Source organism: Drosophila innubila (genome assembly GCF_004354385.1).
Source record: "Drosophila innubila isolate TH190305 chromosome 3R unlocalized genomic scaffold, UK_Dinn_1.0 2_E_3R, whole genome shotgun sequence".
Classification (NCBI taxonomy): Eukaryota; Metazoa; Arthropoda; class Insecta; order Diptera; family Drosophilidae; genus Drosophila; species Drosophila innubila.
The window spans coordinates 4685887-4698746 of NW_022995380.1; the positions used below are offsets into that span (position 1 = coordinate 4685887).

The following is a 12860-nucleotide window of genomic DNA, read 5'->3' on the forward strand; positions in this document are numbered from 1 at the left end:
TCGGCTTATAACGATAAACAACCGATGATAAGGTAAAAGAGTCTTTATAATGCAGAAGATCAAGGATAACATTTTTTGAAAAGTTTATTTCTTATTGTTTAAACTAATGAATGGCGCAGTTTTTAGCTTTTAAAGAATGATATTAAATATATTTTAGCTTTAATTTGTAAAAAATCGAGAAAAAAAAAATGTTAATACATGTTTGTTGAATTTATAAAGTTAGTTTACATTTGAATTTTGTTCATATATGTTTTGATTTTTATTTTTTGTTCGTGCAATTTTTTGTTTTGCGCGCTTTTTACCACGTTCTTTTGTTGGGTTGTAATTGATTTTACATACTTTCGTATCTGGCGTGTTCTCCGCTTTTTGCCCTGGAAAATGTCGTTACGCAAGGTGTCCAAAAATAAATCTCGAGCGGCTGTCGCAAATGGACCTGTTGATGTCAATAACCTGTCCCTTGAAGAGCAGTTTGCGGATCATGTGAATGTGGCAGAGCTGGATCTCATCAAAGATCTAGACAGTGAGTTCTTCACTAACTCCTACGACCTGGTACAGCAGCTAGTGCCGATAAGCTCCTTTGCGGCAGGCAAGATGAAGCGATTCGTTGACATTTTGGCCCGGATGCACACCCATTACTCCAATGAGGTGGCCGCTTCCACAGAGATGCAGGAGAAAGTAAATGCCGCACAAAAGAAACTGCGACTAACATTGGAGCTAACCGACACGTCGAATGCAATGGTGGAAGAGATGCGAGAGTCCTTGGCCGAGGCATGGCGCAATGCAGACGCAGCGCATAATCGCGAGACCATGTTGTATGGCAATATAGATAGTGCATACAGTGAGCAACCGTTAAAGCAATCTCTGGAAGTCGATAACACTAAGAATCAGTGAGTTATACATATCGACATATCTTTATTGAGGGTATTCACACTCCAACTGTCCACAGAAATGATATGCGGTTCCGGGCATTGGTCTTTCGCGAACGGGATCGCCTGGCCAGGGAGTTGAAGGAGCACCAAAAACGATTGGAGACGAATCGCTTTTACTCCGAATCCATGGAGGGTATCATTGAAGATCATCGCAAAATGATCAGCACTCAGCAGACGCGTATTAAACTGTCCGAAAGAGAAGTCTTTAAATTGGAGCACAAGTTGCGCATTTGTGTGGAAACCTATGATGAGAAGATTCACAGTCAGAGAAAGGAAATCGGAACCCTTTTTCTAGCCAATCAGAATTTGCGCTATTGTGAGAAGAATTATATTGATTGCAAGGCTTTAAATGAGAATCTTAAGCAGATCATCGATAAACTTTCCCAAGAGAACTTCAACTTGCAGAAGATCAATCATCGCAAAGAGGAGGAAATTAATCATACTAAAGGTCTACTAACTGCTTTGGAAAGCGATGTCAGAGCGTTACGACGCGAAAGGGCTGAATTGGATTTTCGTTGTCGATCAATTCTCCGCGAGATGAAAAAGAAAGACGAAATACATTTGGTGCTAAATAGACGATTCGATCAATTGTCTAAGAAAAACAGTGGTCTCATTGAGCAGGAACTTCTCTTGACGTGAGTTTTTACAAAAGTTTTATTAAGTTGGTAAAAAAAAGGGTTATACAAACAACATATTTTTAATATATATCATAAAGATATATACTTTTAAGCAGCGGATACAACCAACTTTGGATAAATGTTTTTTTACCGACAGATTTCTTACAAAAAACCTGATTTGTCGTCTGAAATTCATAGAATTGATTTGTCGTAAGCAGGCTGTCGTTTTTCGGTGTTGGAGCTCATCAACCTTAGCTAAGCTGAGTTGCGTAAGTTTTAGCATCGACACAACGTTATTCTTCAAAGAAAACTTGCCTAGGATTTGGTAAAATCTGCAAAATCTTTTCTCTAGTAAGGTCGGTGCTCGTACATATTCGCCAGACGTGATATCAGTTAAATTTGATAATAATAATAATTACATTAGATCTGCGACGCAGACAAAATCCATTGTATAATATACGAGAACTTTGACCTCGAATTTAACGCACTTGCGCGCCCAATTTTGAAAAATCCCGTCTTAAGCGCCGATGAATTTGTCATATTTTGTATCTTGAGCCGTTTGGCCTGTACAATGCTCAGTCAGTTGGACAAACAACTTTATATATACAGATTTACTTAAAAATTCTGGTTTTTAAGTTGTGACCGTCTTTAAGTAAATGAGAGTATATAACGAATTTGTCCTTAAAATTTCAGAACGTTCGGATAAGGGAAAGAGAGTTTTTCACAGAATGATTACAGGGCTTTTCACAGTCGGTCTCCTTGACTGTAACGTTTTCTATTAGTTTCAAAGTATTATTTTTTATTAGTTTGTTTAACATAATTTATGTATTTAGCAATGAACTGATGAATGTTAATAAGAAACTTAATATCGTTACGGCTAAACTGGATGAGGCTCTGCGCCAGAAGGAAGAGGGGGAGCGTAGCCGGGAGAAACTGCGGGTCGAGATTACCAATCTGAACGATAACGTCTCAAGCATACGCTATGAGCTTGTCGTTCAGCGTGGTCGGACGCAGGAAACGCAATTTCTACTGGACAGTGCCAATATCTTGTTGGATGAGAAGGATGCAAAGATGCACAAGATTGTCAAGGAGCGAAACGATCTGGTCGTGGAAAGCAATGCCCTCAGCAAGACTATTGAGACATTGGAGGGTCAGTATTATTAATCTCAACTTTAGTGAATCTAATCAATTACACTACTTTCCATAGATCATGTGGCGTTAAAATCGGAAAGATTGGCCAAAATGCAGGAGCAGCTTCAGCATAAACAACAAGAGTTTCAGGCGCTTAAGCAGCAAATGGAGACAGTTCACACAGAGAAGGTAATACTACAGAGAAGCTTCGCGGTGTGTGGACAGGATCGCCAGACATTGCAGAACATCAATGCCAAACAGGCCTTCCAAATAAATCAATTGTGCAGCCAATTTGCGACCCATGAGAAGGAAACCATCACGCTGAAAAATCAAATTGAACAGATGCACGGTCTGGTGAAGCACAAACAGAATGAGATTCATGCCAAGGAACGACAGCTGAAGAGCGTACGCATGGAACTCTACGAGATGAAGATGCGATCGGGAAAATTGCAGCACACGATCGAGGAGGATGAGAAGCGCTTTAAAAAGATCACCACCACTTTGGAGGATGAGAGAAAGAGCAAGAATCTTGCGGGTAAACAAATGATAAGACGCAATGGGGAGTTGATTATGCTGCGCGAGAAGTTGGACATGATGCAGTTGGCTCTCAGTCGTGGCACTGTTCAATACAATCAGCGCATTGACGACATTCGTCTGCTCAAGACAGAGATCACCAATTTGCGCATGTCCAAGGATTGCCTGGAGCGATCCATATCCAGTTCGGTTAACATGCGCCACGAGGTTGTGCGACTCGAGCGTCAACTCGTTCGTGAACGGTTGCACGTGGCAGCCTTTACGGAGGAGCTGAAGCATCCTTATCGCATACATCGATGGCGTGTGTTACGCGGCAGCGATCCTCACAAGTACGAGCTCATCGGCAAGATTCAGGCGCTCCTCAAGCGCAACATTCGCCTCACCGTCGAGCGACGCAACTTGGAGAACAAGGTGCAGGATGTGCAGCGTCTGTACGATACGCTCAAGCAGCAATTGCAGCATGTTCCAGATCCCAGCATGCAGGAGCGACTGTGGCTACAGCAGCGCATCAATCAACGACAGATTCGCAAGGTGAAGGCCATGAAGGCGGAGCTGGCCATCAATGAGATTGATCTGCAGACCCGCGATGTCATCATTGGTGAATATCAGAATGCTCTTAAGAAGCAAATGCAGCCCAATCCAGCCATCGTTCAGAGCGTATCCTGTCACTCCAACCTAAACGAAAAGTTCACGAAAGCGATCTTCCAAGACAGTTCCTCGTTAGAATAGTCGCCTTTTTATTATAGTCAGTGAGTATATACAGATGAAATGAGGATGTATATCTAAAGCAGCGTGCTGACCATCTTGAAGCCGGCGCCCAAAGTGCGAGGAAGCTGTGCAGGAGCTGAGTAGCAATGTGCCTGCATCTGCTCCAGAAGCTGACGCTCCTCCAACAGCTTCTGCTTGCGTCGCTTCTCCTCCAGCAGCTGCGTCTTGGTTTGTGCCAGGCTGCCCCGCATCTCTTCCAGCTTCATTGCCTTGGACTTGTCGTCAGCCTCCCTGGCACTCAGCTCGGCCATGAGAACCTTCAGCTTGCGATCCTTTGCGGATAAACTGGCCTGCAAGCGAATCGAACATATATCACGATATGAAAGTGTTGTAAACTATTATTTTAATTATATATTTTTATTTAAATCACTTGCATTCAGTTTTTGACTGATATTTTCTATTCTCAATATTTTAGCCAAATCAACCGAGTCATGTAGCTCACAAGCAAGCGTTGTCTGTTTATGTAATTCTTATTCAAAATCAACTTTTATTGTGGTAAATTAAATAATTCTTTAACACTACGACTAAGAAGAAAGTAAAATGCTTCGAGTTTGGTTGACGTAAGATGAGTATGATATATCAGGGCTGGGAATACTGATTAAAAATTTTAATCAGCACCTGTTAACTAATAAATAAATACATTTTTAAATACTGGAATTTTTCAAGCGAAAAATAATTATTTTATAAATTTAGTTGAATATTCAAGTCTACAGTAAATTACTTTAAAAATGCTTCAATTCTGTCACAACTACTTTTTGTATAATTTGTACTTCTAGTTGAAATTTTCCAGTTGACATTTAAAATGCTTGAAAATTCAAGCTTACAGTAAATTACTACTGGCACTGGTTTATGTTGCAGCACCAGCGAATATTTATTTATTTATTTCCCTACCTGTACAATTATGCTTGACATTTTTTCAAAGCATTAAGAATTTGCTTGGGATTTTTCTTACCAGCATACTTTTAATTGGGATATTTATATCCACTATTTAATTTTTTGGGATATTCTACTTCAGCATATTTTTACTAAGAATTTTATACTCCAGCAAATACTTAATTGAGATTTTTTACCTCCAGCATATTTTTACTTGAAATTTTTTATTTCCAGCATATATTTACTTGAGACGAGTTCATAAATCTGATATATATACACTACATATATATAAGTCATGCATATATCTAATATATGTAAAGTGTATATATATCAAATTTTTCTCTAATATCCTCGAATAAACGCTTGCTGCAAATTTTGACCTGTAGAAAGACAATTGTTGTTCCAAGTTTCACCAATGCATCTTTAAAACTAAGTCTACCTCGTTTAATGCATTACAATTTGCTAATAAAATTATAATACAATGGTATATTAGAAAAATATAATTTGGGAATACCTTGATCGTGTTCAGCTCCGCTTGCACCTTGTGACTGGGCAGCTTCAACATAAACTCCTTCAAGGCCGCGTAGAGTTGTTGGGCCTCGTTGAGGGCACGTTCCTGCTCCAAGGCAGCCACATTCTGTCCCAGGAGGTGTTTGCGCAGAATGTGAATGCGTTCGAGGAGGTCCATTTTTTCAGGATCCTTGCCGCGTAAGAGTCGCCAGCGATGGATATTCATGGGTGTCATCAGTTCATCCTGCAGGGCACGTGCCTTGATGCGTTCCTGGTTGAGAAGACGTTGCATTTGTAGTAGCTCCTGGCGAAGATCGGCGGCACTTTCACGATCAGCACGTAGTACATTGCGTTCAGTGCGTAAATTCTTAATCTCCACGGCCATCAAACGCATGTCGTCCTGGCACTGGGAACACTGACGTTCCGTTTGATCGTAGGCTGTCTGTAAATTCTCCAAATTGTGCTGAAGACGTGCGTACTCCTCGTTGCGTTTGGTCAACGCCGCATTAATCGAGTTCTTCTCATTCATGAGATTGTCGACATCCTTGCGCAATCGAGCCAAACGCTGCTCATCCTCCTGCAGCGACTTGGCATGACGATCGTTCTCCTTGCGTTTGTCCAACAGCTCCGCCTTGGTGTGCTGCTGACCCAACTGAGCATGGCGCACATCGTTGCGCAGGAGACGACGCTCTTTCTCCATGCGATCGATTTGCAGTTGCAATTTGCTCAGCTCTCCATCCCGATAAGTAATCTTGCCCTTCAGCGTTTCGATCTGTGCCTGCAGATTGGCCAACTGATCTCGCAGCTTTTGACGATCCTCGTCAGCAGCTTGAACAGATCTCTGCAAGCTTTGACGCTCATTCGTCAAAAGATCGTGCTGTTGTTGAAACTTTAAGCATTTGGTCTCCAGATCGCTTATCGTGCGCTTCAACTCGATTTCGTAGTTCTCCTTGAGGTGAATTTCATCTGTTGGTTGGCAGGATTAAAGATATTCAGAGTGGAAACAGTAAAAGATTAAAACTTTCTCACTTTGCAGCAGGTCGACTTTGTCAATCCAGTGCTGAATCTCGTCCAGCTTTTTGGACTTCTCCTTTTTGTGCTTCTTGATGTCCTCCAGTTGTTTTTTCACTTTCAGATCCATTCCACTGATAATATCTTTGAGAGCACGCACCTCATGCTGCGACTCCTGATACAATGCGCTGCACTGCTCGGCGGTTTGATGCTCGCTTTGCAGATCCCGCTTAAGGACATCCCTCTCCTTGGTCAGATTCTCGTTGTTCTTCTCGAAATGATGCACCACGCGTCGCATAGACTCCAACTCCTTGTCCTGTGTGCCCAACTGTGTTCTGCAAATTACTCAAATTGATATATACGAAAATACCAAATTTTTGAACAATAAATTAAAAACCCAGAAGTAGAATACTCTAATAAATTGGAATATACAAATAAGTAAAATAAAGATGAATATTTTTATTATATTGAACATAAGAACGAAATTGTGAAAGGAAAATTCGAAAATAAAAAATAATTTATCAAACTTAATTTCAAAATTTATTATTGATTTTCGATTTTCTCTTAACATTTATGTACAGTAAGCTGGAATCAATTGAGTAGGTATTATACTTTTTAAAAGGATTATCATAAGAAAACATAAATGTTTCGATGGAAAAAAATCACTCGGAGATAAAAGTACAAGCTTACATTTTCCTAAATTTAATAAATTAAGTTGTTCGTAATTGTTGTACTCTGAATAATCTTCATATTTAAATTTCCTTGATTTTTTCTACCTTACTTTTGTATCATTAAATTATTGTTTCTTAATGTTTTTTCATTGTTTTTGACATTCTAGTAAATATTCCACTTACACATCAGTTGACAAAATTATTATCTTCTGTAAATTACAAAAATGTAAACTAAAATTGGCAAAATAAAATAAAAAATTATTGAAAAATAAATTAAATAATTGAAAACTTAAGCAATTTACATAAAAAAGAGAAGTGTTACTAGTGCCTTAGTATAGAAATGAATGCTTGTTGCATTAGTTTATGCGGTAACAAATACAAATATAATTAATAAATGATGACTCACTTTAGTCGCATATTTTCCTGCTCCACTTCTTGTTTGGACATCTCCAGGCCGCCGTATTTGCGTGCAATGGTCTCCTGAGACTTGGCCAACTTTGCGGCTTCCTGGCGCTGCTTGATGAGCTCATCTTCGCGTACTTTTAGAAGATTAATGCGCTGTGTTAGCGCACGCTTGTTTTTGTCCCGTTCCTGCACCGTGTACTCCAGATCGACTGTAATCTTGGCCAGCTTATTGCAGGTGCTATTGTGCAGGGTGTTGAGATGCTCCATGTTTGTCTTCAGCGAGAGAATTTGCAGATTCTGACGCACTTTCACCTTGGTTAGATGCTCGTTTTGGGATTTGATGTGCGCTATTTGCTCCAGATACTTGGTCTCCTCGCTCTTCATTGTGCTCAGCTCCTTGGCGAGAGCATCGCATTTCCGTTTCAAGTTGCATGCATCGTTGGAGGTTTCCTAAAAAATAAAGGCATCTTCTGTTGGAAATTCTAGAAACTCATTTTTGTTAATCACATACATCTAGGAGCTTAAGCAACTCCTTGTTCTTGCCCTCCAGTGTCTGGATGGTGGCCTCCACTTCGGCCGTGTAGACGCGCTGAAGCTGAAGTCGTTTATTTAGATCTTTAATTTCACCATTAAGCCTTTCGCATTCCTTGCTATCATCCCTCTTGTTGCTCATGGCTATGCCTTTCTCCTTCAGATGTGTCACCATCTGCTCCGCGGATTCTAGTTTCTCTCGCAACCTCAATCCTTCGTCCTGTGCCGTCTGCTCGCGTATCTGTGCCGCATCCTTCTGCTTCCAAGCACCCTCTATTGATCGAAAATATGTATATTACCAGATTATAATTGAGAATTCCCACACCCACCTATAACACCACGCAGTTCCTCAATGGTTGCCAAGTCCAACTTGCTTAATCGCGCCTCATTTTCTAAGCGACTCTCGAGTGTCGCGATCTGTTCTCTCAACTCCTGCGATCTTCCTTCCTCCATGCGTAAATCATTCTTGTATCGGGTGCCGCAGATGAGCAGACGTTGCACATTGTCCGCATTGTTGGGAGTGTCCTTCTGTCGTAGCGCCTTAGTTGCCTATGTATTGTATTCAATTTGTTACACTGTGATATTGGGATCAGGTAGATTACTTACCTCAGGCATCTTCTCGCAGAGTTCCCTGAAGAAATCATCATCAAAATCTTCGGGCACCAGCGGCTCATCCTCAGATCCTGAAGCCTTCGACATGCTTATAAGTTTGCCTAGCCTTTAAATGCAATTTAATTCTCCGCAAATCTTGCTATTGACAAAACCAAAAGACATCGAAAATCGGCGTCTTGGCAACAAGTTGCCATACCGGCACAAGGTTCCCTAGCAACGCAACCACTCAACAGGTTTACAACTAGTATTTTGTTTATTTTAAAAGTTTCTAAAACTTAAATCAAGTTCGTGCTCATTATCTCTATGGAAACGCTGAATTAAAAGTCTTAAAGCATTTTATATTTAAGTAATCTATGGAATAAATATTATTAAATGCTGTTCTAATGGAACTTCTTCACTTAATATTATTAATTTAAATTTTCACTTAATTTTTATCTTAACTATGCTAATTTGAAATCACAAAAAGCTTCATTTCTGCGTACTAACGCAGACTAAGGATTATGGCCACTCATCCTCGAACAGAACATCGTGAACAGTATGAAAGCTGAGTCCATTACCTTCGGGCTTGTGCCACGATGGCAACAGCACTGTACGCCAAAAGGATCTACAAATTAAATAAGAAAATGTAATAACAGATAGATACATACTTCATTCTAGATATATCATTTATTCACCTGCCGCGCACGAGTCCAAGAAAGAGTTTCCAGTTTTTTTTGGTTCCAAAATTATAGGGATTAATGTAAATGCGCTGTTGCTTGAGAAGTCGCTTGGTTTCCGCCTCATTAATGTGAGCTTCCACGCTAGTCTCGCCGCGTGTTATCAGCTTGGCGTGCCAGGTGCAAAGACTGCCCAAGGCAATGACCACACCAACATTGATAAAGGCCATGAACCACAAGGCACGCCGACGTGTCGGTGATGATGTCTCCGGATCATCTATGGGTGTGGGCAGATTGTGCACAGCTGGTGGCAACAGAATATCATCATACTCTTTTGGATGCGTCTGCAAGACAAAGTGTTAAGCATATTCTCTCATAGAATTGATTTACAGTCAACTTACAACCGCTATAATATGTCCACTTAAATTGAATGTTACTGGATGACCTTCCAGGGGCTCCAACTCTGTCCAGGGCTCGCTGTGATCCAACCAAAGGTATTTGTGGCCAATCTCCAGTCCAGCGATTATAAGAAACAGGCATCCGACAGTTGTATACAGCATATAGAGGAAAAAGTATCGATGATTCCCATAACCGACACAGTTATTAAGCCAGGCTGTAACAAAATGTGTTTCAATCAGTCAAACGGGATTCAATTTAATTTACATTACTTACGACAATGATGATCCATTTTCAATATGCAGCGATTGCACACGGAGCAGTGATGAGTTCGCGGGGGCTTTGGCGAAATGCATTTGGAGCACATGCTAACTGCCTCCACATGGGAAACACCTTCCGGCGGGTAACCAGCGGGCGTAATCACAGCCATCACATAGTGGAATATGACATTCAACAGCAGCCAGTTGCCAAAGATGAGCAGACAAATTGTCATCAATTGACTCTTGGCCCACCAAAAGGGAAGGCCAATCCAATAGGCAATGCTGACAACGGAGGCGGTCAAAAGTGCAACGCCGACAACGAAAAACTAAAATTTACAAAATGTTATCTGAGACTAGGAGCATTCAAGTGTTAACTAAGTGTTACTACTTACTGGGCCAAGACAATACGTATAATTGTCTACAATCCAGAAGATTGGTGTCATGCATACATCGGTCGCATATCCAGAATTCATGTGTGCGTTGAATGTCAGGGAATGCCAGCAATGCTTCATATAAGACCAGCGTAAGCGAAGTCTTGAACTGCCGGCAATATGTATCAATGTTTGAAGCTCGCACCCATCAAAAATGTTTAAACACTCGGCATACTCACATTAAACTCAGTGCGGAGTTAGCACGCCAGGTAATCCGCACCATTCTTATAACTTTTTTCTTATAATTAATGTATCTAACTAAACTAATGCGATTTGCATCCTTTTTTTGTTGTTGACAATCAGCTGTACGATCAGTGCTGCCAACTTTTAAGAGGAAAACAAAGCTGTTTCTGACTGGAAAGCACCCGGAATATAGCTAAAATTGCGATGCATAACGGCCACAAAGCTAGTCAACTTGACCGTACAGCTGATTTACGACTGTAGTAGCAGTGCTGCCAACTTGTGTTATTAGTCATGTCGAGTTTGATTTGATATTAAAACCAAACATAGGTGACGTATTTTATGAAAACAGACACGAGGTGGCGTCATATTTTTGAAACGTGTGGCAGCGGTAGTTTCCCCTTTTGTCATTTTCTCTAAATTCGAGTTGAAAATTTTAATTTTACATAAAATTTTGAATAAAATGATTTATAATTTTTATTAAAATGATTAGGTTTAAAATAATTTGAATTTTTTACAATTTTTAATTTTAAATTTAAATCATTTTGTATAATTAACAGTAGATTCCGTTGTGTACATCTTGATGATCAAATTTAAATTAATTTCAATACAAATTTTAGCTAAATCAATTTACTTTAATAATTCCAAAATATAATTTAAAAGTAATATGCATATATAATTTGCGTTTTAAAAATATTAACATTACGGTCCCAAACTATTTCGAAAATCTGAAATTTAAATCATTTTGTATAAGGAACAAAAGAATTCCGGCAACCGTTGAGTACAATTTGTTGATTATTGACCCGTCCAATTCGAGAAGACCCAAGGGTATCAATTTTAGATTGATTGTACACACTTTCAGCCAGAATGCGTCCACTACTTGTTTGAAGCGTACATCAGCGTGCTCCAAATTCATTTGTTGCAGCAAATTGCCTGCTTCCTTGGCCTAAATGTAAAGCGAGTTATAAATAATATATTAGTTTTTCAAACAAATTAAGTCACTTACTTCGTTAAGTTCCTGTTGACTTACGCGAGCTACTAAAACAATTTCGAAAAATGGAATCAGTAGGAACACAAAGTGGGCCAATGCTCGAGATACGTCATAAGTCTCTTCAATTGTAATGAAATTGGCAACAGCTTGATATTGCATGTAACAACCAAGTGTCGTACTGAACAGGTTAATCGCCATCGATATGACCAGAGAAAATGATGTCAGTACCAAATATTCCTTCGAGTAATTGGCTATAAGCGTATACTTGTTGGCCAGCTCATCCAGTTGATCGGCCAGCTCACAGAAGCGTTGCATGCGGTAATATTTTTTGAGCAGGAGCATTCCCAATGGTGTTTGCATTCTATTGACCTCGTGGAGCATCTCACGCAGTAGCTTGTTTATTTGCATGAACAGTCCCTGGGCTATCACAATGCCTCCAAAGAAGCAATTGTTTAACTGGTTACCAAGCACGATCGGTATGATTGTTCTGCTCGTATGAATCCAACTAAGCTCTGGATGTGTTTGCTTCTGGTACAATATTAGAGTCAGTTGCATAATCAAGGGAAATGCAAACATTTTGAGGACTGTAAACGTTACGGAACGACTTTTAGACAAGAACGAGATGTTGAAGTAGTTAATCGTGCTGAATAATGGCAAGCTGTTTAAAAATCCTAGAATATTCCCCATTATTGCCCATTGCGTCACGTAGTTCAGCAAAACAGCAATGCAGTTGATATAACTATAAATCTGAATAGCATCCAGTTGAGTAAATTGTCCACATGAGAACTCCATCCAAATGTGCTTAAAATAATATACTCCAAAAATGGTCGCCACAGCAAAGCAATAAACAGCCATCAGCTTGGAAAATACAAATTTTCTACGAGCAATGCTATAACGGCACGGTAAAAGTCCGTAGAGATTGTTTTGTATTACGGTTATGCTTATGCAAACCAAAACCACCTTGCTGATCAAACTCCAGGAGCTAAGAAATCCAGGCGAAAGCCACGAAAAACTTATGCGTCGTGTTGCCGCTATCAGGAATCTCATGGTACTAAAACATTTTACATATTCAATGCTTATTTGTTCGTTTCGTTAAACTACGTCCTTATCGCTTATTGGCAACCCCCACGTTAATTACTACGCACAAAAGTACTTAACAAATTAAAAGCATACATTTTATATTACCCTTTGGTTTACTGTTTGGTTTGGTGAACTGTTCACTCTATTCATGCTAATTTATTGCTAGATTCGACAACTCCTTAAAATGTATGAGAACAGTTTGAAATCAAGAAAAATACCAATAAATAACATTTTGTTGTTTATGTTTCTTCAAGCTCTTTTGTTTGTGTTTTTT

At 39.8% G+C, this 12860-nt stretch overlaps 4 protein-coding genes across 4 annotated transcripts; 1 reads left to right on the forward strand and 3 right to left on the reverse strand.

Moving 5' to 3' along the window:
- The first annotated feature begins 237 nt into the window (after positions 1–237).
- Positions 238–4348, forward strand: LOC117791473 (cilia- and flagella-associated protein 58). Its single transcript, XM_034631241.1, has 4 exons — positions 238–887; positions 947–1564; positions 2380–2696; positions 2754–4348. The coding sequence occupies exons 1-4, from the start codon at positions 379–381 to the stop codon at positions 3938–3940; spliced, it is 2631 nt and encodes an 876-aa protein (XP_034487132.1). The 5' UTR covers positions 238–378; the 3' UTR covers positions 3941–4348.
- Positions 3935–8679, reverse strand: LOC117791474 (cilia- and flagella-associated protein 58). The gene is made up of 7 exons (XM_034631242.1): positions 8587–8679; positions 8310–8529; positions 7961–8253; positions 7451–7899; positions 6392–6708; positions 5367–6328; positions 3935–4269 (listed from the first exon to the last, which is right to left on the reverse strand). Exons 1-7 carry the CDS (start codon positions 8677–8679, stop codon positions 3994–3996), a joined length of 2610 nt encoding a protein of 869 aa, XP_034487133.1. The 3' UTR covers positions 3935–3993.
- Positions 8680–8826: 147 nt separating this feature from the next.
- On the reverse strand, positions 8827–10677 carry LOC117791475 (palmitoyltransferase ZDHHC16). Its single transcript, XM_034631243.1, has 6 exons — positions 10515–10677; positions 10297–10444; positions 9921–10230; positions 9650–9861; positions 9267–9592; positions 8827–9196 (listed from the first exon to the last, which is right to left on the reverse strand). The coding sequence occupies exons 1-6, from the start codon at positions 10556–10558 to the stop codon at positions 9091–9093; spliced, it is 1146 nt and encodes a 381-aa protein (XP_034487134.1). The 5' UTR covers positions 10559–10677; the 3' UTR covers positions 8827–9090.
- Positions 10678–11217: 540 nt separating this feature from the next.
- On the reverse strand, positions 11218–12082 carry LOC117792310 (putative gustatory receptor 97a). Its single transcript, XM_034632383.1, has 3 exons — positions 11522–12082; positions 11319–11461; positions 11218–11230 (listed from the first exon to the last, which is right to left on the reverse strand). Exons 1-3 carry the CDS (start codon positions 12080–12082, stop codon positions 11218–11220), a joined length of 717 nt encoding a protein of 238 aa, XP_034488274.1.
- Between the last annotated feature and the right edge of the window lie 778 nt (positions 12083–12860).